The 27,914-nt window shown below is 50.6% G+C and overlaps 1 protein-coding gene across 1 annotated transcript; it reads right to left on the bottom strand.

Moving 5' to 3' along the window:
• Nucleotides 1–6,288: 6,288 nt before the first annotated feature.
• Nucleotides 6,289–12,300, bottom strand: LOC119396106 (sulfotransferase 1C4). The gene is made up of 2 exons (XM_037663199.2): nt 12,105–12,300; nt 6,289–8,190 (listed from the first exon to the last, which is right to left on the bottom strand). The coding sequence occupies exon 2, from the start codon at nt 8,142–8,144 to the stop codon at nt 7,167–7,169; it is 978 nt and encodes a 325-aa protein (XP_037519127.1). The 5' UTR covers nt 8,145–8,190; nt 12,105–12,300; the 3' UTR covers nt 6,289–7,166.
• Nucleotides 12,301–27,914: the final 15,614 nt, after the last annotated feature.

Genomic DNA, 27,914 nt, shown 5'->3' with positions numbered 1-27,914 from the left:
TTTAGGCGGGAGCGAAGTGAAAAAGAAAAAAAAAATGCTCGAGCGTTTATATCTAGGTGCAGGGTAGGGAAGCGTGCGTGATGAAAATTATTACGGAGTCCTTCCCCACTATTGCATGCCTCATAATCATATCGAGGGTTTGGGCCTCAAAACCTCAGACTTTTTGAAAGATTGGTCTACACCGTGAACATAGCCGATTATAACTGCAGATCTAATTTGCTATATTGATTACTCATAGCTTAAACTACATAGCCAATTGGCTAGCCCGGTTGAATGTTGAAGAAAGTCACTTGGGCATAAACAAGGCCAGTGTTCGCGTATACGCAAGAAGAGAGAACAGATTCTTACTCTCGGATTGTCAGTAAGAGTTAATACCAGTCCGATCATAAAGCCAGTAATGTACCACTGACAAATTTGACCAGCAGATGGCAAAAAAAAGTATATGAATAAAAAACCTTGTGAATTCTACCTCAGGAACAGTATTTTCGGTTGGTTACTTTTGAAGACATTCGCTTCGGCAGATGCAAACGCACAACAGAAATTACCTGCAGCTTTATCCTAAGTTTAGTATGGATAATGGGAAGGGATACGAATTTGGAAGGTAAATGAACTTACCGCTGTTCGAAGGGAAGCGTACATCTCTCGAATTAGTGCGGGATGCTCTATATACAATTTAAGCTACAGCAGCGACCGTTCTGCTATAGATTTTCTTGGCCATTTGCCTCCTAGGAATATTAGTGGCCGCTGGTTGTGCAGCTCACGACCAAATATTCACAATAAACGTCGAGCTGGGACGCTTTCAGCTATACATCATTACACTTCTTTTGCAGAAGGTAAATGAAGACTATGAATATTTTAAAATACCGCGCGAAAACACGCCCGCACTAACAAGCCGCTTTAGAGAGCAGCGCCTCAAGCAGGCTGACGACAAAAAATTGCAGTAGGTAGTTAATTACCACTTTCTCCCGCGACAGCGCGTCTCCTTTCTATTGGCACAGAAGGTTATAAAGAAAACGCGACGCCGACCGCTATAAAATGCGTTATAAGAAGTAACAAAGGACGTTTCGGCTTCAGTATGGGAATATTGTTCACAATGGTTACAGGTCATGTATGCGTGCGAGGATGTCAGTAAACGACGTTTCGGAAAATGTGGGCGCAGCTATCACTTGTGCTGCATCGATTTTCATATAACGGGTGTACGCTGTGGTACTGATTTAGGGGTTTGCTTTCAGGTCTGATAGGTTCCCAATCAGGAGGTTCCCAATCAGGTGGCATTTCTTATAATTCCTAAGATTTCTATTCAGCTGAAGAAATTAGGAACGTCAATTCAATATCGCTGAAAACGTTTGTGTTAGACGCTTTTTAAATTTCTTGATACCAGTGTTTTATCGGAGGTGTCAATATAACAACAATGAACGGGACAGAAAGAAATATTTCATTATTTAATTGTCTGTGATCAACCATAGTTCTAGCGCCGTCTCAACTCAGAAGCTGACAGTGTGTAAGGAAACGTCCGTTAGCGGGAAATGATCCTCCTTTTTAAAACCTCGGTGCGCGTGAACTGCGGCCCCTGACTCCTCCTAAAGTAGCACCTACACGATCGTGTTGCAAACGGATATTTTTCTCCCGATTTTGTGATCGTGGCTTGCCTCGTCGTGCTAGAGCCCACATGCAGAAGTTAAAAAGTTGACTGCGTATTGGTGCGTGAACGCTTATACCGTCAAGAACGTGTGGACAGTCCGTCGTGTATGTCCTTGGCGCTCGCTGGCTATAACCGGCACTCGCGCCATAAAGCACCATATATCATCTTGAGCTCTTGTAGTTCCTGCTAGACAGATTATATCGGGGTGTCCCACATTCTTTGCGCAGTGCCCGTCGCCACTGCGCAAAGAATGTAGCTCGCATGGTACGACTCTCGATGATTGCGTGTTTCCCGACGCGACCAGGCCCACCGTGCCCTGATGACTTTCTTGTGTACGAAAGAGACTTCGCCTCCTCTTCATGTATATATCATTGCTTTGTTTTGTATTCAGGCGTGTCTGTTCAGCTTTTGACGGCGCACAATATTCTGTTATTACCTTTGCATGTGTGTCTTCTTGTTCTTACCTCTGCTTTCCTTCTTTACATCGTCAACCTCTTCCTAAAAAGTAAGCAGCCGTTCTGCTCCGCCCTTTGGCATTGGTTAGCCTATTGCCTTCCTGTTTTTCTTTATTTTCTTCGTATATGCGTGCTTTCATATCAAATAATAATAAGCAGATCATATTCCTGCCCCGGTTCATTGGTTCGCTGTCAGATGTACAGCTTAGAGCTCTCATTATATCATAGCGTGACAGGAATCAATGTTTGTTTAGCAGGAGCGTAGCCAGAAAACTTTTTTCTCCACAAATGGTGTCGATTATTACGATTTCTAAAGGCAAAACCTTCAAATGAAGAAATTGTCACCCAGGCTGTGTACTATATGTTACGACCTGTCCTCTCTTGATATGCCGTTTCTTTCCCGCGAAGTTACCTGTGCCTGTGAGCATCTCCACCTAGCTTTTCACCAATTCTCCGAAGAATTAATTATCTCTACCAGTCACAAGGTATTGCTTCCACCAAATTTGAACTCCAGCGTTTCTTGAAGGTATACGTGGCCTGCTGTTCTGGCTGACTGAATATCTTGTATTTCCATTACAATGGCCTAAACTTTTTCCGCATATTTGCCGGAACAGATACGTAAGTCACCTTGCTGCGAACATACTTACTCCTGCGTGTGTTTGTCCTCAGGCAGTTCAGCTCAAGCCTCATAAATTAGAAGGGTACTGACACGAATATCTTCAATTGCCTTTTTTTGTCTCAAGTGAAAGGCGAAGCCCTCAAAAGTCTAGAAAATTGACTGCTAAAAGCGAGTGAGCCCAGAAAAATTAATTACAACATGTGTTTAATAACTGTTGGGGTTTTACGCCCCAAAACCACCATATAATTATGAGGGACGCCGTAGTGGAGGGCTCCGGAAATTTCGACCACCCGAGGTTCTTTAACGTGCACATCAATCTTTGTACATGGGCCTCATGAATTTCGCCTACATCGAAATGCAACCTCCGTGGCAGTGTTCGAAGCCACTACCTCTGGGTCAGCAGCCGGGCACGGTAACCACAGCACCACCGTTGTGGTAACGTAAGTGCCTGATTGCGTCAAAAAGCTAAAACCGAAAGGGACACCTCACTGGCTTAGGCAATCAAGATGTTTTGGAAACATGGCAAATTGCAGGGTATAACTTTAGGAAAAAATTCTCTAAAGCAACTTCGGGAAAGTTAATGCAAATTAAAGACCGCGAAGATGCAATCGTGTTTCCACCATTAGGACTATGCTAGACAACGGGGTTGCTGCTGGTGGCTACTTTGCGCCAAATTGGCTACTTTGTGACCCCGTTTGGCGACAAAAATTTCCGGTTGGCTCCATGGCTGCTTTATGGCTGCTTTGAAACTTCCAATCTGGCGCATTAAGTAGCCATTTTTCTCGTCTGCAGATAAAATACATTGTTTTTAAGCTTCCAGCTGATGCACGCGTGCGTCTTCCATCCACCAGCAGGCTGGTGCGCATGAAGGCATTCTTACGCAACGCTTGGCGCGCCTGCAAATCAGGAATGGCGAAGTTGCGTGCATGTTGGCATACACGTGGCCAGCACGCTGCTCATGCTGCCCGCCATCTGTGCGGTACCTATGCACAGGCTTCTACGAGTAATTCTGATGCTCAGTGCGTGCTGTCATGTAAACTTCAGAAAAACAGAGATACGCAACAAAATGAAGCCGGTGTGTTCATCTTTAACCACATTTCACTATCTGAAGCTGGACTCATATTATGAGACTCCCCTAATTAAATGCAATCTGCAGCTTCGAAGAAAAACTGTGTCAACATTGAATGTTCGTAGCGACTTGCTGGCTGGAATGTTCTAATATTGCTCTGTATTTGGCAAGAACGCTATCGTTTCTATATTAAATATATGCACGCGCAATGAATTTATTATAATATGTTCATTTATATGCAACTTACCTGTGACGTGAAGCCGAGCAATAAGGGAAAAATTGTGCTCCTATTTTTATGGTCTTGCTTATTCAAAACTTTATTATTTATTCATCAATACTAAAGACTCCACTCATAATACCGCTTCTGTTCTATTTGGCTCCAAATTTGGCGATAATTTTAAATGACATGCTTACTTTGGCTACTTTTGGCTTGAGTTCTGGCTCCTTTTCAAGTCCACCCAACGGCAACCCTGCCATGCATGCGTTTCTCGGTGTATAGAGTATTGCGAAGTTGGCGGGCACGTGCAGTCAGCTGCCGCGACTGCTTCATTCACAGGAATGAAAGAACTCAAACGATGCCCCCGTAACCGTTGCTGAGACAGTTGTCAGCCAAGCTTCTACTAAAGGCACTGATTACCCCTCATTCGTAATGGTAACGTATTCATGGTGATTTAGGTATGTTGTAAATAAGTGAATCAAATGAAATTGCTGTTGCAGTGCGTGCTATTGTTTTAGACCAGACAGCAAGAGTTGCAGCTGAAGGCTCGCCGCGCTATTTGTATGCGAGAGTTGGGCATGATTACTGCGAAGCCTTTCGAGCATAAACAGAACCTTGCATGAACGGTGGTAAAATATATTAAAAACGGAGCGTGGCGAAGACATTTCTTCCGCAAAGTAATATCGAAACACTCGGAAATTTTTCATGAAGGAGGAGTGTTGGTGGTTCTCATGTTTCTTCGCTTAAGCACAAATTCAAAACATTGCGACTCATTTGTTCTGTCTTTTCAAGCTTTGTTTAAGTGGTCTGTACTATATGCGCAATATAGCTACCGGTACACCGTCGTACAGTATCGGCCTCTAGCGGATCCAACGGCAACGTCTGGCTTTATGAACTTGCTTGTTCTGCACTGTCCTCAATTTGGTTCGTTTCTTGACGGCAGTGAAGAGACATCGGTATGGACTCTGGAACACTTCGGTTGCCCAGAGCTCACCCATTTGCCAGTGGAAGATAAAGCAAGTCCAAAATTTTCTTTCTTGGAAAATCTTATGCACCAGTTTTGCTGCATAGCAACATCGGTCGTAAACTATTGTTCAGTGTATCTGACACAATAGCAAAATCTGGAGCGTCAAGGATTGACAAATTGAGTAAACCTTCGATTCAACTATGTTAAGACAGATTAAGTATCAATTAAAGAGTCCATACAACGCAGGAATAGAAGCTCGTGCTCGAGCGGAGATTTCGGGATACCGGTCTTGACTAGCATGACAAGTAATTTATTAATATTGCGTACTCCGGCACTCACCAAAAATTGGTGAGGGAAGCATCCGTGGCGCGGTCGCACAAGTCCATGTCTAAAAGGACAGAAGAACAAAAACATCAACACCGATGGATTTGCATTGATAAATTCAGATAAGAGCATGTGGTTTCATCTTAGTATGCATGCCGACACAACAATGCGTACTTCTTTAGCCGGTACTTCATGCAGCGCCCAATGGACCTTCAGTGTTTTCTTGAAGGCGACGGTTCAGGCAGTTCCAAAGACGATGTCCCGATCCCATCCAGGACTTAATATCGCTACCTTGTTAAAGGGACACTAAAGGGAAACAATGAATCGGTTTAGATCGATAAATTGTGCTCTAAGAACTATAACGTCGTTAATCTCGTCATCATAGGTTTATTAATAGAGGAGAAAATCAAATTCAAACTTTCATTTTAAAATTTCGCGCCGAAATCTCCCCTCGTGACGTCAGGGATTTCAATGTGTGTTTATCGTATTTTGGGGCCATTGGCCCAACAAAATTACCCCAAACTTCATACGTTGAGTCTATCGTCCCCTCAGATGACAATGTGCTCCATTTTTACCGATTAGGAACTACGTAGTCCCTAGTAGGCGCCGTCAAAACATGTGACGTCATGGCGAAGGCTGCGGAAATTTCAAGGTGGCGTCGCCACCCACATTGTTTTTGCGCGTTTTCTCGCTTACTAAGAGTCCTCTCGCAGCAAGCGTGGTGTTTTTGGTATCGTGAAAGAGTACTTTACTAGTATGAGAAAAATCGTTTTGCTCTTTAGTGTCCCTTTAAATAAACCTTCAAGATTTGCTTACAAAGTTTATGAAACTTTGACTTGGGCGAGTTGGTACATACTCGGATAAATGCAGCGCGACTTGGACGAAGACAGGAGACACATAAAACACAGACGAGCGCCGGATAGAAAGGGGCCCAATGTAGAAGAAATCTATTCCAATAAAACTTTGACTTGGGCGAGTTGGTACATACTCGGATAAATGCAGCGCGACTTGGACGAAGACAGGAGACACATAAAACACAGACGAGCGCCGGATAGAAAGGGGCCCAATGTAGAAGAAATCTGTTCCAATAAAACTTTGACTTGGGCGAGTTGGTACATACTCGGATAAATGCAGCGCGAGTTGGACGAAGACAGGAGACACATAAAACACAGACGAGCGCCGGATAGAAAGGGGCCCAATGTAGAAGAAATCTGTTCCAATAAAACTTTGACTTGGGCGAGTTGGTACATACTCGGATAAATGCAGCGCGACTTGGACGAAGACAGGAGACACATAAAACACAGACGAGCGCCGGATAGACTAAAAAGAAAGAAACGTTTGGCGCAAAAAACGTAATTATCTTCCAGCATCTGCAGGAATAACCTGCAGAGCTTAAGCATGTACTTCTGTTCAATATGAGATACAGATTACATCACTCTTGTAGTATATGTACAAACATCAACATAAAATGGTGTGGTAGATGTGTACTTCAAGTATCCTTTTCGTATACGTTGATTTTCTTTTTTGTAACTAAGTGTGCATTTCAGTTAAGGATAACACTTCAGGACATCTGTGTTTCTCGTGCATTCTTTGACTTTTTGCATCGTGCAGTTGTAACACACACCAAAAGAGCTTTTTTTGGCTCGGAAATTATTAGGTCACGAGCTCAGCCGCATATTCGAGTTAATCTTTCGTGATTGATGTGTACAAGTGCAGCGGCATAGGTTCCTCTGCTGGAAAATAGAAAACGCATTGTTGAGGTACGGGGTAGTTAGGAGTACAAATAAAAGTGTCTCTGAATATAAATACGACTGGCCCAGTTTGAAAGGATAGGAAATATTGAATGACATGCGGGGATTTATACCGCAAATCGCTACATCACACCGTGTTTTCGCCACGTGTCCACCAAGTCAGTATTGGACAGTCGCTCCAGAGTCTTCTTCTCCAGCCTGGCGTTTTGTTCTGGAGAGAAATGATTTTTCCAGTCGCCGACAATACCCTTACGAATGAAGCTAGCAGTGCAAGGGTTCTTCTGGGACACCTCGTGGAAGACCCTGAGACCCTCGGGCGCCTTTTTCTCTATTTGTTTCGTGAAGAAGTTGGCAAAGTTCCGCGAGGCGTAGTCCTGCATAGATTTGACGTCGCTGTACTTGATCACGTTCTGCAGTATGTCTTCGTTCTCCAGCAACAACTTGTGGTACGTCTTGTCGAAGAACTCGGCGATCTGGAGCACGCTCTCTCGCGGCCGGGCCTTCATGTCCTCGTAATGCAGGAACAGAACGTTCGGGTCACTGCGGTGCTCGTACCAACCCTGGACATGATCGAAGTAGTCCCCGTAGTCGGTCTGGCCGGTGACGAAGACCTCGAAGAAGTCGTCGAACTTGCCGTCGGCGAAGTCGTATCCGGTGAAGCCTCGCGTGTGGTGGAACATAGACACGCACGTGTCCTTGGGGTTGCGGCAGACGTAGAGGTACTTGGCCTGCGGATGCATGGGCATTAGGTGGTAGGGAAGATGCGTCTTGATCACACCTGGCCGCGTCATGTCCCTCACGCTGTTGGCTCCGATCATCTCGATGAAGGGGCTTCTGTGGAAGAACTCCAGCCCGCTGGACGGGGGCACGCCTTTGTTGAAGATCAAGAAGCCGATGTGCTGAGTCCACGTGGTTCCGCACTTGGGAAACGTGACGACGAACTTGTCATCCGGCTGCGGCTTGTAGCTGAGCGCGGAGCGCAGCATTTCCACCGTGAAGTTTCGGCTGAGCCTTAGGACGCCGTCCATGTCCTGGTACAGTGGACCGTTGGGGATGCGGACGTCGACGACGCCCATATTGGACTTGCCAGGAACGTTCATGTATGACTTTCGGTCTGAAGGTGCACGTGTGCTACTGGCCGGTTGCCTGCATGTTAATAGAGCGAACATCTTACTTAGTACAAACGCACAAAAAGAAAAGGAAAGAACTTAAATTTACAAGTTTCTCAAAATCTCTTCCTTTTGTTAAAGTCACTTTCCGGTATAGCTTGACTGGTATCAATTCATTTATCTGCCGCCGTAGAATAAGTTACATCACTTACTATTTCATCAAATTGACATGGAGCCTGCATGTCGCACTTTATCCCGTCATAGCCATCAAAAGGTCATTTATTCCCTCGCAGTTCGCACTGCAGTTCACCTGAATTCTTTCTTCATTCAGACTGCAAAGAACTGCAACTGTCTTCCTGCCAGTGCTGTGCCACACTCCAGCCATACATCATTCAAGGCATTCGTCGTAACCATTACCTACTATATAAGCCCACCCTTCGTGTTATACCCCTTACGGCGTAGTAAAACGGGCACAGAGAGGCTTGCTTTATGAAAGGGTCCCTGCAACACTTTTTCAACATGGTCAGAAAACGCTGTCGATCGGTAGTCGAGGCTCCTGAGAACACGCGAGCCAAGCATTATAGCGCAGCACGCGGCCCGGAATTCACAATTAATTCTCAAAATCAGCTAGACCTCACTCCCTCTTCTCTCTACAGATGATGTCATATATCCAAATCACTGCGCCATATACCCAAGTCCACGGCCATTGGCTGATTTCAGTATGGCGAGCTGCGTAGTTACCGTGGCCGCCGCGGGAGGCCGCCACGTGTCCGCGCTCGCTCGCTTGCGATCACACTGAAAATAAGCCGCGCGTTCGAAGAACAAATGAAAAGGAAGTGCTCAAGGTCATTACGCGCGCTGACGAAGGGACGCATCTTCTTGTCCCCTTGTCATCCCCCTCCCTGCGTAGCTTTCAGCGCGCTCGCTGGCACGAGAGGAGAGAGAAAGCGTTTAAAGCGTGCGGCAAATCCCTGTAACTCCGCTCGTACTTGACGGATTCTAAAAACTTTTGCGGCAGTCGATTCGCGAGGCAATAAGCTGTTTTAGTGATGTGATTAGACGATTACTTGGAAAAGTTGCAGGGCCCATTTAAAGGAATTGTGCTTTTTACAACGTATATATTGGTTGGGATGGGGATATTCAGGTACGCTTAATGATTTCATTGCGTACCCGTGCGAAGAACAAAGCCAGCAACCAGCACACCCATGACGGTAGTTCGTTTGAGGTCACATATGAACGGATTCGAGTTTTATGTTTATTAGGGGGTGATGCGAAGCATTCTTACGGAACGTCTATCTCAAGATATCGCGAAGTCTTGCTGTATACTGCAGGACAGTGCAGGTCTCGCCATGATTCTCGCCACCTCTTTGGCTAAATTCAATTAAACTTAATTTTATTCACAACAAAAAAGCAACCCTACTGAAAGCGTTCCGTATGCCAGTACCATAATTCCATATGTTTCGCACGGAATCTATATGTTTTCCGTATATTTTCCATATATTTTCCGTATATTTCCGTAAGAATCATACGGAAACATACGGAATTATGGTACTGACTTACGGAACGTTTTCACTAGGGAAAGTGCCATTTGAAGGCTCATTTGGCAAAATTCTTTGAGCATACAGCTTGACGGAGGCCCGGGAGCTCAGTAATCAGAAGTAGTGGCAACGTGTTAACAACAGTAGGAATTCACTTTGCGTGTACAATCACAAGCATAGATAACCGTACTACAAACTATACATTAATATAAATACTACGCATATAAGGTCATAACATTGCCTACAATATATACCATACATACAAATATACAAATTAAAAAAGGTAAATACAGTGCATGAATAAAAGTAATTGAAAACGAACAAACTGCGCAATCGGCCTCGTGACAGCCGAACATCTATATTTGAAAATATGTCCAGTTTATATATTGGTACAGGTGCATCATGCGCTACAGACTGCGAAACATAATTGGTTCTGTAGGGCTCGTCATCAACCGCCCTTCGCGTTCATTCTTCAGAAGAGTACTGGAACGTTCTGGAAGAGTTCAGAACGGAGACTGGAGTTCACGCTGAAAAACCTCGTAAATATAAAATTATTACCGGTTTACAAGCAGCCCGTCTGAACTACCTTTTCCACAGGTGCGCCGGTTGCCGGCCCGTTTCTATGTGCGCACAGCGCAACGACACAGCTTTGAACCTGCGTAAGCGTAACTTTACGTGCAAGGACGTGCTTTTCCCAGCCAGTCGGCACTTCGGTCTGTTCATAATAACTGAAAGTTTTAGAAATAGGCGGCCGAAAGGTTAGGGTTTCATGTTCCAAAAATGAACATGACACGCCTACAATTCAAGTTATCGCGTGCGCTGAAGCCCAACTTGGGCATACGCTGATTCTAATGTTCCCTACTGGGCATGACAAAGCGAAAGCACGTACCTCAGGGAATCTTCAGTGTGGTTCGGGGACAGCACACTGCGCGCCTGCAATAGGGCTTCCTGCCGCGAAGCGCAGGATACGCTACTAGAATGCATCCATGCACCAGGAACGGCCACCGAAACAGCGCTGCTATCACGCGCCACACTAAGTTGATAACGAGCCCGTAAGCAAAACACTGAACAAGCACTGCACTCTTCGACGGCAAGGCACGTATACACGGATCCTTCTGAGTGCGTCAGGGCCTAACCGTCCACATGCAGCGCTCGTAGTTTTGTAATTAACACGGTGACAGATGTAATGCAAGAGATGAGTTAACTTGACGGGTGTACGGCAGCGAGCGAGAGAGAGAGAGCACTATGACGCAAGGGCAGCCGATGCGATCGTGCGAGCAGTTTTGCAGTGAGCGCTGCTGTCTATGCGTGGGCAGTAAATGGATCACCTTAACATCCAAGTGTTGCACATATAGGCTACGAGGGCATGACGTTGCGGTCGACTACAGTAAAAACGCAGGACAGTTGAGTAATACATCGTAAAAAAGGCGGGAGTGTGAAAAAAGCAAAAATACGTGGCAACATTTTCTAACATCGATACCACCATTTCGTGTGCAAAAAAAAGAACCCCAATAAATTGCTGTACAAAAGCACAGAGTTGAGGCGACTCATCTTCAGGACAGCCGTGCATTAGTTCGCCACGATAGAACGATGTTCTGTCTTTTTATTAGAGCAAGAGTGTTAAGTGAAGTGTGATGGCATTTAGATTTTGAAGATCCGCAATACCGACACTAAATCTGACTACTGGCGAAAGCAATGGCACTAAGCAAAAGTCCACGGAACAAACTTTCAACCAAAAACGAACGCTGTCACTTCGCATAGTCTTCTGTAGTTGTTAGCAGTTATGGCATTCCAAGACGGCGTCACCCGCCACTGTTTTAAGCTAAATCGGGGCCCGAACACTTACTATGAAACCCTGGGAAATCTTGCGGCGCCTCGAACGCACCGCAAGAGCACTTGTTTAAGGCAAATGTTGGAGCGTATGTTAAATCTGTTACGTGGTGACTAAGGTGTGCAAATTGTGTTACTTTCAGCTGAGACCGATACGTTATGCATAAGAAACAACTTTTTTTTTTCTGTAGGTTCAAATGAAATATTACGCCGTATGACACACGTGGGAATGTTTCCTTACAGTTGTTTACAGGCCAACGGCGCACAATTGTAAGGTGACGCGGTGACATGGACAAAGACTTCGAAGGGGATTTCTACAGCTCGCGTCGTTTGAAGTTAGAGCCTCCCATCTGGAAGCACCGTGGACTCGCTTTATACGACAAAAGACCGCTGATTTGAATTTAGTGCATTCCTTGAATCAAGCTCATTTCACGTACGCAAGCAAACATATCGCCAAAATCGGGTTATCCGTGCTACAATCACCGACCCCCTGCAAACCGATGCATGCACCTACGACGGTATTGACGAGGAAAAGTGCAAAAGGGCCGGCCTGCAAAGTGGACCTGGACGTCCTTGTACTCACCGGCGTAAGCGTCGCTACTTCGTGGTTCGGCCGACCGTCGTCACAGAACGCGCACGACTGCTTCGGCGCTGACGGAACCGCGGAGTCGCGTGTCACGGAAACTTGCGTCGCCTCCCCAGAAACTCTCGGTAACGCTAGAAGGCCCCAGCGCGACCGCGCCTTAACGAGGCCGTGCACATTTCCGACGTGATAATCACGTTCGCTCGCTGTCTCGCGAACGGCCGCTGCAAGAAGGCGTGTATATTGCGAGAGTGGCGGCAAACGCGGTCGACGGGTCGGTATATATGTACGGGCCGAAGGTTCACTTGTTGCAGCGTTCTTTCCCTCGCTCTAGTCTCGACAACAACGAAAACACTAAGAAAACAAACGAATGCTCGCGGCTGCCGGGTACGCTGCGATTCGTAGAACCCTGTATGACAATATCCACGTTGTTACAGCTGTTTGGCGAACGTATGCCACTTGTACTTGCGTAGGAGGTGTGTGTGTGTGTGTGTGTGTGTGTGTGTGTGTGTGTGTGTGTGCGAGTCAGTCAGTCAGTCAGTCAGTCAGTCAGTCAGTCAGTCAGTCAGTCAGTCAGTCAGTCAGTCAGTCAGTCAGTCAGTCAGTCAGTCAGTCAGTCAGTCAGTCAGTCAGTCAGTCAGTCAGTCAGTCAGTCAGTCAGTCAGTCAGTCAGTCAGTCAGTCAGTCAGCAGTCAGTCAGTCAGTCAGTCAGTCAGCAGTCAGTCAGTCAGTCAGTCAGTCAGTCAGTCAGTCAGTCAGTCAGTCAGTCAGTCAGTCAGTCAGTCAGTCAGTCAGTCAGTCAGTCAGTCAGTCAGTCAGTCAGTCAGTCAGTCAGTCAGTCAGTCAGTCAGTCAGGTCAGTCAGTCAGTCAGTCAGTCAGTCAGTCAGTCAGTCAGTCAGTCAGTCAGTCAGTCAGTCAGTCAGTCAGTCAGTCAGTCAGGTCAGTCGTCAGTCAGTCAGTCAGTCAGTCAGTCAGTCAGTCAGTCAGTCAGTCAGTCAGTCAGTCAGTCAGTCAGTCAGTCAGTCAGTCAGTCAGTCAGTCAGTCAGTCAGTCAGTCAGTCAGTCAGTCAGTCAGTCAGTCAGTCAGTCAGTCAGTCAGTCAGTCAGTCAGTCAGTCAGTCAGTCAGTCAGTCAGTCAGTCAGTCAGTCAGTCAGTCAGTCCAGTCAGTCAGTCAGTCAGTCAGTCAGTCAGCTCAGTCAGTCAGTCAGTCAGTCAGTCAGTCAGTCAGTCAGTCAGTCAGTCAGTCAGTCAGTCAGTCAGCAGTCAGTCAGTCAGTCAGTCAGTCAGTCAGTCAGTCTCAGTCAGTCAGTCAGTCAGTCAGTCAGTCAGTCAGGTCAGTCCGTCAGTCAGTCAGTCAGTCAGTCAGTCAGTCAGTCAGTCAGTCAGTCAGTCAGTCAGTCAGTCAGTCAGTCAGGTCAGTCAGTCAGTCAGTCAGTCAGTCAGTCAGTCAGTCAGTCAGTCAGTCAGTCAGTCAGTCAGTCAGTCAAGTCAGTCAGTCAGTCAGTCAGTCAGTCAGTCAGTTCAGTCAGTCAGTCAGTCAGGTCAGTCAGTCAGTCAGTCAGTCAGTCAGTCAGTCAGTCAGTCAGTCAGTCAGTCAGTCAGTCAGTCAGTCAGTCAGTCAGTCAGTCAGTCAGTCAGTCAGTCAGTCAGTCAGTCAGTCAGTCAGTCAGTCAGTCAGTCAGTCAGTCAGTCAGTCAGTCAGTCAGTCAGTCAGTCAGTCAGTCAGTCAGTCAGTCAGTCAGTCAGTCAGTCAGTCAGTCAGTCAGTCAGTCAGTCAGTCAGTCAGTCAGTCAGTCAGTCAGTCAGTCAGTCAGTCAGTCAGTCAGTCAGTCAGTCAGTCAGTCAGTCAGTCAGTCAGTCAGTCAGTCAGTCAGTCAGTCAGTCAGTCAGTCAGTCAGTCAGTCAGTCAGTCAGTCAGTCAGTCAGTCAGTCAGTCAGTCAGTCAGTCAGTCAGTCAGTCAGTCAGTCAGTCAGTCAGTCAGTCAGTCAGTCAGTCAGTCAGTCAGTCAGTCAGTCAGTCAGTCAGTCAGTCAGTCAGTGAGTGAGTGAGTGAGTGAGTGAGTGAGTGAGTGAGTGAGTGAGTGAGTGAGTGAGTGAGTGAGTGAGTGAGTGAGTGAGTGAGTGTGCGTATTACTTTTGTACATGTGTGATCATTGTATATATCATAGTCACCACCCCACACCTGGAGAAGCAAGCCAGGCGATAAACCAGGCCTGTTAAACATTCCGCATGGGTTGCACAGCGACACTCAACAAAATCCTGTAGCTGACGGTTAAAGATTCAGGAACGCTTTTTGCGCTGTACTCCGCACACGCCGTCTCCTATTGTCTTTATGAACTCTAGCCAACAGTTCTATAGCGAATAATGAGATTACACGAAACAGGGCGCGATTAATTGTCGAACGTTTCAAAAATAACGCTTAGTGGGTGCGAAGAATAAATACCACCGCATCGTACAAACCTCGCTTTGCGTACATGAAGCAACATCGATAGCGTTGCCTTTACCTTTCTGCCGTGGGCTACACTAAACCAAGGTTTGGGTACGGGCTACTTTTTTTATTCCATTTCAAGTGTGACTGCAGTGCATGTGAGGACAACAGACAGACAAAACTACGAAGGCGAGCGCTGACTTCCAACTAAAATTTTTACTCTGAAGAACAAGCATACATGACAAAGACAGTATGGTGAAAAACGGCCCCTTCCAAAACACGAAGGCAGCATGAGCAAGCCCTCAAAATCGAATTGCAGCGAGGCGCCGCCCAATTTACACGACTCCACTCCGTAATCCATTCAAACGAGAATAACATGGCTGATCAACAGTATTTAGCTTCTAAAGTGTCAAAATAGTCGGATGTTCCGCGATATCGTCCTTGGCCTGACAATAATGGAGGGCATATACCGCCGTGTAATAAATATTCCTGCAGGCTATGAACGCACGTAATTTTTCAACAACATAAAGCTGCAGTATTGTATTTATCACTGTTGCTGACGACAAAAAAAAAAGAAAACGCGGAAATCGAGTGTCTCTATCACAAATGTCGCTATGACAAATGAGCAAATGCGCAGCACAGCCTACACCCTCGTGATGCCTGTGGCCGAAAGACTTGGCAGCTTGCCTATGGTTGCAGCAGGAAATAAATCTTACAGACCTAATGCAACCGGTATTAGAGTGGCCGCTGCGCGCGGTGTAAGGAAAATGTACCGCTGTGGTATGCGGCTCAAAACGTGCGTTTTCGTTCAAATCTGGTGACCACAACCTGTTTCTGTGCGCAATCATTGCACGCAATGCTTCGTTATGATTAACGCACGTGATAAGCACTGCTCTGCTGGCTTTCATATGCAAGTGCGAAGCAGGAGTATCGGACACTTTACACTTAACGGGCGGATCGACAATATTGTTAGCCTATTTCTGAAAGTTTCAAAGGAAAAGTCTTTGTACTTGTGTTTTGTGTGTTACACACTTTCACAATATAAAAAAAAAGTGAGACTCTAGGCTATGCTACCATACAGTGTTACTTGAATAGCGCGTGTGTGTGTGTGCACGCACACACGCACAGACACACACACACAATGCGAAAACTTAAGGCTAAGTAATGAACGTGCTTTCGCTTCCAGCGGCTGCAGTTCGTGTCATATAGGCGTAATTTTGACTCGAACACACACCAGAGCCAACATAACCTTTAGCGAGCAGATTAGTTGCGACATGACGCGGCTGTCACGAGAAATTGCTCGTAGCAGTCGTTTTACTAAAAAGAAAAAGAAAGAGGCGCTGTCGCGTTTGAATCCATAAGCACAGTACACAAACGACGCGTCTTCGCCATGTGTGGAACGGATGACTACGCTAGCATCCAGCCTGTTCTTATCTCATGACGGCTGCCAGTGTTCGCTTGCCGTCAGCTGTGACGCAACGACCCCACTGCCTCTTCACTGACCTCGCCTACAGATGACAACTGGGGCCAAGGCTATGTATGCTTGCTCTAAAAGTGGGTACGAGAGCAAAAATAACCTGGTCTATAGTTATTGGAGAAAAAAAATTCCGCTGCCACATATATAGATACACACGACGCGCAGGTGCGTGGTAAACTGCCAAAGAGTACACAGCGCTGTTTCCCCATTTGTGCAGCTGCGTTCGCGCTGTCCCAGTTGCAACGTGAACCGCGCGATGTGAACGAGAACTACCCGCATTCTTTCAAAAATGTACAACGTTCGCCATGATATGGTGGATCGTGAAATGAAAATTTCCATTCGACATTGTCTCTCCTTGTAAGGGAGTAAATAGGTGGGCCAGTTGGTATGGATTCATGGAAACCTTTGCAAGCGCGAAACACAAAGAGGGAGATACAACAGGAGCAAACCGAAACTAAAATTTATTCACACATGGTATATCTATACGATATAGAACACAAAGTGAATATGGGAAAAAATTTACCAACGATTACGATACTGCCTATGCGAATTCTGAGCGCAGCTTCCTGCTGGGGCAACGCCAACTGTGCTTGAAGTTTCGGATATCCGCAGTTGTACCAATGTAACATTCGTTAAACATTGCCACAGAAACTGCCAGCGCTCGAGTGCTACACACACCACCATGTGCATTGCAGGCGTCGCGAACCAAGCGTAACGCCGACAGCGCTCGAATGCGAGTGCTACGCACACCACCCTGTGCATTGCAGGCGTCCCGAACTAAGCCAAACGCCGACAGCGCTTGAGTGCTACGCTCAACACCCTGTGCATTGCAGGCGTCGCCAACCAAGCGAAACGCCGACAGCGCTCGAGTGCGACGCACACCACTCTGTGCATTGCAGGCGTCGTGAACCAAGCGAAACGCCGACAGCGCTCGAGTGCTACGCACACCACCCTGTGCATTGCGGGCGGCGCAAGCGAAACGCCGACAGGCTACGCACACCACCCTGTGCATTGCAGGCGTCGCGAACCAAACGAAACGCCGACAGAGCTCGAATGCTACGCACACTATCCTGTGCATTGCAGGCGTCCCGAACTAAGCCAAACGCCGACAGCGCTAGAGTGCTACGCTCAACACCCTGTGCATTGCAGGCGTCGCCAACCAAGCGAAACGCCGACAGCGCTCGAGTGCTATGCACACCACCCTGTGCATTGCGGGCGGCGCAAGCGAAACGCCGACAGGCTACGCACACCACCCTGTGCATTGCGGGCGTCGCGAACCAAGCGAAACGCCGACAGCGCTCGAGTGCTATGCACACCACCCTGTGCATTGCGGGCGGCGCAAGCGAAACGCCGACAGGCTACGCACACCACCCTGTGCATTGCGGGCGTCGCGAACCAAGCGAAACGCCGACAGCGCTCGAGTGCGACGCACACCACCCTGTGCATTGCGGGCGTCGCGAACCAAGCGAAACGCCGACAGCGCTCGAGTGCTATGCACACCACCCTGTGCATTGCGGGCGGCGCAAGCGAAACGCCGACAGGCTACGCACACCACCCTGTGCATTGCGGGCGTCGCGAACCAAGCGAAACGCCGACAGCGCTCGAGTGCGACGCACACCACCCTGTGCATTGCAGGCGTCGCGAACCAAGCGAAACGCCGACAGGCTACGCACACCACCCTGTGCATTGCGGGCGTCGCGAACCAAGCGAAACGCCGACAGCGCTCGAGTGCGACGCACACCACCCTGTGCATTACGGGCGTCGCGAACCAAGCGAAACGCCGACAGCGCTCGAGTGCGACGCACACCACCCTGTGCATTGCGGGCGGCGCAAGCGAAACGCCGACAGGCTACGCACACCACCCTGTGCATTGCAGGCGTCGCGAACCAAACGAAACGCCGACAGAGCTCGAGTGCTATGCACACCACCCTGTGCATTGCAGGCGTCGCAAACCAAGCGAACCGCCGACAGCGCTCGAGTGCTACGCACACCACCCTGTGCATTGCAGGCGTCGCAAACCAAACGAAACGCCGACAGCGCTCGAGTGCTATGCACACCACCCTGTGCATTGCAGGCGTCGCAAACCAAGCGAACCGCCGACAGCGCTCGAGTGCTACGCACACCACCCTGTGCATTGCAGGCGTCGCGAACCAAGCGAAACGCCGACAGCGCTCGAGTGCGACGCACACCACCCTGTGCATTGCGGGCGGCGCAAGCGAAACGCCGACAGGCTACGCACACCACCCTGTGCATTGCGGGCGTCGCGAACCAAGCGAAACGCCGACAGCGCTCGAGTGCGACGCACACCACCCTGTGCATTGCGGGCGGCGCAAGCGAAACGCCGACAGGCTACGCACACCACCCTGTGCATTGCGGGCGTCGCGAACCAAGCGAAACGCCGACAGCGCTCGAGTGCGACGCACACCACCCTGTGCATTGCGGGCGTCGCGAACCAAGCGAAACGCCGACAGCGCTCGAGTGCTATGCACACCACCCTGTGCATTGCGGGCGGCGCAAGCGAAACGCCGACAGGCTACGCACACCACCCTGTGCATTGCGGGCGTCGCGAACCAAGCGAAACGCCGACAGCGCTCGAGTGCGACGCACACCACCCTGTGCATTGCAGGCGTCGCGAACCAAGCGAAACGCCGACAGGCTACGCACACCACCCTGTGCATTGCGGGCGTCGCGAACCAAGCGAAACGCCGACAGCGCTCGAGTGCGACGCACACCACCCTGTGCATTACGGGCGTCGCGAACCAAGCGAAACGCCGACAGCGCTCGAGTGCGACGCACACCACCCTGTGCATTGCGGGCGGCGCAAGCGAAACGCCGACAGGCTACGCACACCACCCTGTGCATTGCAGGCGTCGCGAACCAAACGAAACGCCGACAGAGCTCGAGTGCTATGCACACCACCCTGTGCATTGCAGGCGTCGCAAACCAAGCGAACCGCCGACAGCGCTCGAGTGCTACGCACACCACCTTGTGCATTGCAGGCGTCGCAAACCAAACGAAACGCCGACAGCGCTCGAGTGCTATGCACACCACCCTGTGCATTGCAGGCGTCGCAAACCAAGCGAACCGCCGACAGCGTTCGAGTGCTACGCACACCACCCTGTGCATTGCAGGCGTCGCGAACCAAGCGAAACGCCGACAGCGCTCGAGTGCGACGCACACTACCCTGTGCATTGCGGGCGGCGCAAGCGAAACGCCGACAGGCTACGCACACCACCCTGTGCATTGCGGGCGTCGCGAACCAAGCGAAACGCCGACAGCGCTCGAGTGCGACGCACACCACCCTGTGCATTGCGGGCGTCGCGAACCAAGCGAAACGCCGACAGCGCTCGAGTGCTATGCACACCACCCTGTGCATTGCAGGCGTCGCAAACCAAGCGAACCGCCGACAGCGCTCGAGTGCTACGCACACCACCCTGTGCATTGCAGGCGTCGCAAACCAAACGAAACGCCGACAGCGCTCGAGTGCTATGCACACCACCCTGTGCATGGCAGGCGTCGCAAACCAAGCGAACCGCCGACAGCGCTCGAGTGCTACGCACACCACCCTGTGCATTGCAGGCGTCGCGAACCAAGCGAAACGCCGACAGCGCTCGAGTGCGACGCACACCACCCTGTGCATTGCGGGCGGCGCAAGCGAAACGCCGACAGGCTACGCACACCACCCTGTGCATTGCGGGCGTCGCAAACCAAGCGAACCGCCGACAGCGCTCGAGTGCTACGCACACCACCCTGTGCATTGCAGGCGTCGCAAACCAAACGAAACGCCGACAGCGCTCGAGTGCTATGCACACCACCCTGTGCATTGCAGGCGTCGCGAACCAAGCGAACCGCCGACAGCGCTCGAGTGCTACGCACACCACCCTGTGCATTGCAGGCGTCGCGAACCAAGCGAAACGCCGACAGCGCTCGAGTGCGACGCACACCACCCTGTGCATTGCGGGCGGCGCAAGCGAAACGCCGACAGGCTACGCACACCACCCTGTGCATTGCGGGCGTCGCGAACCAAGCGAAACGCCGACAGCGCTCGAGTGCGACGCACACCACCCTGTGCATTGCGGGCGTCGCGAACCAAGCGAAACGCCGACAGCGCTCGAGTGCGACGCACACCACCCTGTGCATTGCGGGCGGCGCAAGCGAAACGCCGACAGGCTACGCACACCACCCTGTGCATTGCAGGCGTCGCGAACCAAACGAAACGCCGACAGAGCTCGAGTGCTATGCACACCACCCTGTGCATTGCAGGCGTCGCAAACCAAGCGAACCGCCGACAGCGCTCGAGTGCTACGCACACCACCCTGTGCATTGCAGGCGGCGCAAGCGAAACGCCGACAGGCTACGCACACCACCCTGTGCATTGCGGGCGTCGCGAACCAAGCGAACCGCCGACAGCGCTCGAGTGCGACGCACACCACCCTGTGCATTGCGGGCGTCGCGAACCAAGCGAAACGCCGACAGCGCTCGAGTGCGACGCACACCACCCTGTGCATTGCGGGCGTCGCGAACCAAGCGAAACGCCGACAGCGCTCGAGTGCGACGCACACCACCCTGTGCATTGCGGGCGTCGCGAACCAAGCGAAACGCCGACAGCGCTCGAGTGCGACGCACACCACCCTGTGCATTGCGGGCGGCGCAAGGGAAATGCCGACAGGCTACGCACACCACCCTGTGCATTGCAGGCGTCGCGAACCAAACGAAACGCCGACAGAGCTCGAGTGCTATGCACACCACCCTGTGCATTGCAGGCGTCGCAAACCAAGCGAACCGCCGACAGCGCTCGAGTGCGACGCACACCACCCTGTGCATTGCGGGCGGCGCAAGGGAAATGCCGACAGGCTACGCACACCACCCTGTGCATTGCAGGCGTCGCGAACCAAACGAAACGCCGACAGAGCTCGAGTGCTATGCACACCACCCTGTGCATTGCAGGCGTCGCAAACCAAGCGAAACGCCGACAGCGCTCGAGTGCGACGCACACCACCCTGTGCATTGCGGGCGGCGCAAGGGAAATGCCGACAGGCTACGCACACCACCCTGTGCATTGCAGGCGTCGCGAACCAAACGAAACGCCGACAGAGCTCGAGTGCTATGCACACCACCCTGTGCATTGCAGGCGTCGCAAACCAAGCGAACCGCCGACAGCGCTCGAGTGCGACGCACACCACCCTGTGCATTGCGGGCGGCGCAAGCGAAACGCCGACAGGCTACGCACACCACCCTGTGCATTGCGGGCGTCGCAAACCAAGCGAACCGCCGACAGCGCTCGAGTGCTACGCACACCACCCTGTGCATTGCAGGCGTCGCGAACCAAACGAAACGCCGACAGCGCTCGAGTGCTACGCACAGCACTCTGTGCATTGCAAGCGTCTCGAACCAAGCGAAACACCCACAGCCCCGTTAGGAAAAGCGAAGCCAGCCGCAGTGAACGTGCCAGCCCTGCATACCACGAGCTGTGACTAAGGGGCCAGCGCTCGTGACAGAGGAAGAAAGCGAGGTTCAGTGGCGCATGGCTCGTGATATGGACAGACTCCGCGTTCTCTCTCTTTCGTCCTAGTCGTTCGCTCTATTGGCTATGCCGACGCCTGCAACGCCAACGGCGACAGGGCTCAACCAAGGAGGTTTAACCTCCTTGGGCTCAACGCAGGAACGGGCGCCTAAAGGCCTGAACACACGTACGCGTTGCAGCGTGTCAGCGCGTTAACTTCAGGGTTGCCGTTGGGTAGATTCGAAAAGGAGCCAAAATTCAAGCTAAAAGTAGCCAAAGTAGCCACGTCTTTTGCTCTTATGGCCAAACTTGTAGCCAAATGGCAGAAAAGCGGTATTTTGAAAATAGTTTTTGTTATTGAACAATAAATAATACCATTTCGTGTCAGCAATAAAATAGCATACGAGCACAGTTTTTTTCTCCTCTTGCCGGGCCTTCAAGCCATAAGCAAGTTGCAAATAAATGAACAATTACTTTCATACAGTCTATATATAATATATAGAGTAATTGCCAGAGACAGAGTAAGCTTGGAACGTTCCAGCCAACCATTCAGTAGGAGTATTAATCGTAAAAGCAGTCGTGCTTGAAGTCTCCGACTTCAAGCACGACCAGCTTCAAGAAGTGATATCTGCTCGAAGATGACCGGTCCAGCTTCATTTTGTGTCGAATCTCTGTTGTCAAGGTCACACGAGAACACACGCTGTGCATCAGCACTACAAAACTGGCTCGTATAGCGTCGGCACCGATGGTAGGCAGCGTGAACAGCGTGCTAGCCACGCGTATGCCAACATGCGCGCAATTTCGTCGGTTTGATCTTAGCCAAAAGGCATACCTAAATTTCATCTTTAATTTGTAAGTTAATTTCCAATTTCATAATTTTAATTTAAATTCATAAAACCACCGAGTTTTTGGCCAATCCTCCATAGTGGGTGTGCGACACTGACTAGGCGAACAAGAACTTCATCACTCCTTCACGGCAGGCGCACCGCGCGTTGCGTTCAGGTGCCTCGATGAGCACCAGACTCATGGCGGGGCTAGGACACGCGCATACACTGGCTGACGCGTCAGAAAAAGCTTGGAAACAAAGGGTAGTCGTCAGGCTCGCTCGGTATTTTATCTGCAGATAATGAGAAAAAATGGCCACTGGATGCGCTAAAATAGAGGTTCAAAGTAGCCAGAAAGTAGCCATGGCGCCAACCTGAAATTTTTGTCGCCAGACTGGGTCGTAAAGTAGCCAATTTGGCGCAAAGTAGCCACCAATGGCCACCCTGGTTAACTTTGACGCGGCGCCGCGCCCTCTCCCTATGGAGAGAGAGGGCACGCAGCTTCGTGTAGCCGCGCGTCCTCTCTCTCCATAGGGAGAGGGCGCTGCGCCGCGTCAATAGGTCACGCGCTGACACGCTCCATATATATAGCTCTATTTAGTGTGGGCATTTATTATGCACATCTTCATGTGTACATTATCACCATCATAATGCATTTGGTTATGCATCCGCATCTTCGTCGTGTCTCATCATCATCAGTGTGGGTTGATCGTGCCTGTTCGCTGCCGGGTCTTCGGGCCAAATAAACGTCTGCCCAACCAAGACCTCATACGTGGTGGAGGTTGCTTCTGGATCCCCCGTCCTCTACTCGTCCGCTCTACCTCCTGGAGCTTCGCTCAGGTCGCCATTTGCGCCAGCTGTCCTGCAATATGTCACAGCACGAGCAGGTCGGTGCTGCTACCGTCCCCACTCTGGCACTGCAAGCCACGCCTTCACACGTCGTAAACAGCCCCCAGCGCGAACCTCATCTCTTCGCTGGGCTGCGCGGAGAAGATGTGGAAGACTGGTTGGACGATTTCGAGCGTGTCGCTTCTGCTAATCGGTGGGACGACACCTACAACCTAACTCACGTCTCCTTCTACCTTACCGGTGTGGCGAAGACGTGGTTCTTTAACCACCTGATTGACATCCCCGACTTGGCTACCTTCAAAGAACAGCTGCGCCAATTTTTTGGCACACCGGCCGTTCGGTCGGCTCTCACCAAGAAAACCCTCGAGGCTCGGAAACAACATCTCGGCGAGTCGTACACGTCCTACATCGAGGATGTTCTTGCGCTCTGCCGACGTGTCAATGCATCAATGTCAGAGTCGAACAGGGTACGCCACATTCTCAAGGGCATTACAACTGTCGCATTCAATGCTCTTGCCATCAAGAATCCGGCTACCATTGCTGAAGTTGTGCGCCTCGACGCCGTCACCCTGACCACCGTCCGGAAAACTAAGCGATGCAGTTTTTGGAGGAAAAACTGCATTCACACACAGGACTCAAATTTCTCCAGCACGCCCTTGCAATATGATTTCTGTAATAGTTGAAGGAGTGCACGTCGATGCCTTGGTGGGCACTGGTGCTACGTTTTCCGTTCTTCGTGCTGATTTGTGTGCCCGTCTCAGGAAAGTGATGACGCCTTACGATGGACCTACACTGGTTGCAGCCCAGGGGAACACAATTCGCCCTTCCGCTCTGTGTACTGCCCGCGTGCTAATCGATGACATTCTTCACCACATAGAGTTCGCTGTGCTGTACCCGTGCTCTCACGAACTAATTTTAGGGTGGGATTTTCTGTCGTCTGCTTCCGCGGCTATTTGTTGTGGCCAACGTGTCGTCCACCTTACCGGCACAGACTACTCGCTCGGCGACGACATCTACAAGCCACTTCGCCTCATCGCTGCTACAGGTACCGAGCTGCCACCACGTGAACAGCGAATCGTAACGGTTGTGTCCAACGACGTCGACTCTGGTGACGTATTGTTCACCCCGTCACCCCGCTGCCTTAGTTAAGGCATAGCTCTTCCATCGGGTGTCGTTCGCTTCCACAGTGGTTCAGCTCTCGTCGCCGCCACGAACGCAACATCGGAAAAGATTTTACTTTCGCGGGGCACCACGGTAGCCTGCGTTGCCGATCCGGAGCTTGTATGCGTCGTGCCCCTTACGGCTGTCTGCTCCAAAGGCCACTCTACTGCTGATCGTACTTCTTCCTCCGCCCTTACAGCAGTCATCAGCAGTGACTTCACAGATTCGCAGAAGCAGCAGCTGGTTGCTTTGTTGAACAAGCGTGCAACCTCTTTCGATGCCTATTCGTCCACCTTGGGCCAAAATACCGCTACAGCACATCGCATTCAGATCGACGGAACATCGATTGTGCACCGCCGCCCGTACCGCGTGTCTCTAGCCGAGCGAAAAATCATCGAAGAAAGCGTAGCCGACATGCTGCAGCGGGACATAATCCGCCCCTCAGCCAGCCCTTGGTCGTCTCCCGTTGTTCTGGTGCGGAAAAAATTGGCCGCGTATCTGCGTGCTTCGCTGCAAATGTCGTCTAAAGACGATAGAAGAGGCGCTGCGTGAGATATGGACGCCATCTGGCAATACGTCGGGAAACACGAGTGCTGTGTTGCGGGCTGGTAGTCCCGGCGCAGTGGCAGGCGAAGACCAGCGGTGACCAACGCGACCGGTGGGGACGCCGGCCAGCCCGAACACGCTGTTTGGCGCGATGCGCCGAAGGAGAAGAAACGTCCGCACTCAACGAGCACTCTCGACAAGCTCTCTTACTTAGACGTCGCCTGGGTAAAACAGGAATGCCAGAGCGGCGCCCCCTGTCATTCGTACAATGCAATACTGATCCGAAACCGAAACACAACATGAGCTTGTGCAGAGGGCACGGAGGAAGACAAGTTTCAGCGCAGTCGCATTTTCAGCGCACCTTAAGAAACCAGGGTTGTAACATTGTAGGGCGAGTAGGGCCAGAAGGACCGTCACGACGAAAACCTGCCTCCTCAGTCGTATTCGCCTGGAACGTTGGTGTGGCTTCGCGTTCCCTCCTCCGCTCCTGGCCTTTCCACAAAGCTACTGCCTAAGTACGAAGGCCCCTACCGCGTCCTACGTCAAGCATCCCCAGTTAACTATATGATTGAGCCTGTTCAATCATCTACGCACCGCCGTCGTCGCGGCCGCGAGACTGTTCACGTCGATCGGCTGAAGCCGCATTATGACCCACCAGTTGTACCTGTTCCTTAGGTCGCCAGGATGGCTCCTTTTCCGCGGGGGAGTGATTTGTAACATGGTAGGGCGCAGACAAGAACGCCTGCGAAAGAAGACGAAGACGGTTGTTGTTGGCGCTCGCGCTTGCTCTGCTTGGACCGCTGATCGCTTCAGCTGTGGCAATCTTTTAATGAACGCTTTACTGTCTCAACGTTAAACGCATACCATTAAGGTCATTAAAATTGCGTATCTATGTATTTTCTGTTAAAGGAACACACCGCCTAATACTTACCTAGTGATGTTGCGCCTCAGATATGCGTAATCTTTGCTTTTTGATCAACAATGTACACAAGTATGAGCCTAGTCAGCCGTTCACGATGGCTGGCCCTTGGGCAAGTGGTTCGACTTTGGCCGAGTGGCTGAATCGAGGGACGTGCCGACAAACAGAAAGACAGACAGAAGGACAGACAGAAGGACAGACAGAAAGACAGACCAAAATTTCTGCGTTTAAGTTCCCCAAGAAAGACTATCGTCTTTAAAAGGATGGTTCTGTACGCATTTGCGTAGATTACCGGGCGCTCAATAAGATCACTAGGAAGGACGTATACCCCATGCCACAGATTGACGACGCAAATCCATTAAAGTCCTCGATCATGTCGTGAGCAAGGACGGAATACGTCCTGACCCCGACAAAACCGCTGCGGTGCTTCGCTTTCCTCGCCCTGAGAAGCCTAAAGACTTGCGAAGATTCCTTGGCCTCGCGTCTTACTTTCGTCGATTTATACGAAACTATGCCTCCATAGCTGCACCACTACACAAGCTACTTGTCTCCAATATGCCCTTTGAGTGGTCTCAGGAATGTGAATCGGCTTTTGACATGTTGAAGGGTGCCCTCACGACTGATCTTGTTCTTTCCCATTTTGACGAGGCCGCTCCGACTCTCCTGCACACAGACGCTAGCGGCCGCGGTTTAGGCGCTGTTCTTCTGCAACGTGACAACTCTTCGCGAGAGAGAGTCGTTGCATACACCAGCCGCGTACTCTCTGCAGCCAAGAGGAACTACACGATCACCGGGCAGGAATGTCTGGCCGTCATCTGGTCGGTGCAGATGTTTCGTCCCTATCTGCACGGCCGTCATTTCACTATTGTTACTGACCACCACGCGTTATGCTGGCTTTCCACACTCAAGAACTTATCGGGACGCCTCGGTCGCTGGATTCTGCGTCTTCAGGAGTATGAGTTCGATATCATCTACAAGTGTGGCAAAAAACATCAAGACGCCGACGCTCTTTCTCGCTGCCCCCTACCTACGGCCCCGTTTGACGCTTCCGCAACCGCTTCGCATAACAAACACTGCGAGCCCACTTTTACATCGGTTCCCTCCCTGGCCTCTATAGACCACCTGCCTCCGGACAACGACCAAGAATTTGGTCGTTGTCCTCGCCAGCTAGCTGACCTCGCCAGCTAGCTGACCCGTACTGTCGACGGATCATGGGCCATCTCTCTGGAACTTCCTGTCCACTTAACGCGCGGCTACGTCGCCAACTCTCGCAATTTAAGCTCGACAACTCCGTGCTGTACCGTCGAATTTACCATCCTGACGGCCAGCGCTGGGTGGCCGTTCTACCTAGCTCTCTCCGCTCTCGCGTCCTCACAGCCTTCCACGATGATCCCACTGCAGGTCATCTCGGTTTTCATAAAACCTACGACCGCCTTAGAAGTCGTTTTTATTGGCCTGGCATTACTACTAGCGTAGCCAGGTACGTCGGGTCTTGCACTATCTGTCAAAGTCGAAAACTCCCAACATCTGGTCCTGCCGGTAAACTGCAGCCTCTTCCGTGTCCCGCGACACCATTTGAAGCTGTAGGTGTCGATCTTTTCGGCCCCCTTCCAGTCACTGCCGCCGGCAAACGACGGATTGTGACAGCAGTGGACCATTTGACCCGCTACGCTGAGACATCTTCTGTGACTACTGGTTCTGCTTCTGAAGTTGCCGATTTCGTTCTCCAAGCCATTATACTGCGCCATGGCGCTCCACGTGTTCTGATCAGTGACCGTGGAAAGGCATTCCTCTCTAAACTATTGAACGAACTTCTCCAATCCTCCGGCACCACTCACAAGACCGCTTCCAGCTTTCAGATTAACGGCCTGACCAAGTGATTTCATCGCACACTTGCCGACATGGTCGCCGCATATATTCAACCAGACCACAAAAACTGGGACGCGATTTTACCATTCGTCACTTTCGCCTATTCACCGTTTTACCTGGTTTACGGATGTTCCTCTACTTCCCTTCTGGACGTTTCTTTCTTTACCTCCAACGTAAATCCGTCGCCATCCTGTTCCGAGGAATACGTTTCACGACTCGCCCAGTGCCGCCA

The sequence above is a fragment of the Rhipicephalus sanguineus genome, chromosome 6 (genome assembly GCF_013339695.2).
Source record: "Rhipicephalus sanguineus isolate Rsan-2018 chromosome 6, BIME_Rsan_1.4, whole genome shotgun sequence".
In the NCBI taxonomy this organism is placed as follows: Eukaryota; Metazoa; Arthropoda; class Arachnida; order Ixodida; family Ixodidae; genus Rhipicephalus; species Rhipicephalus sanguineus.
This window is presented reverse-complemented; position numbering and strand designations above follow the sequence as displayed.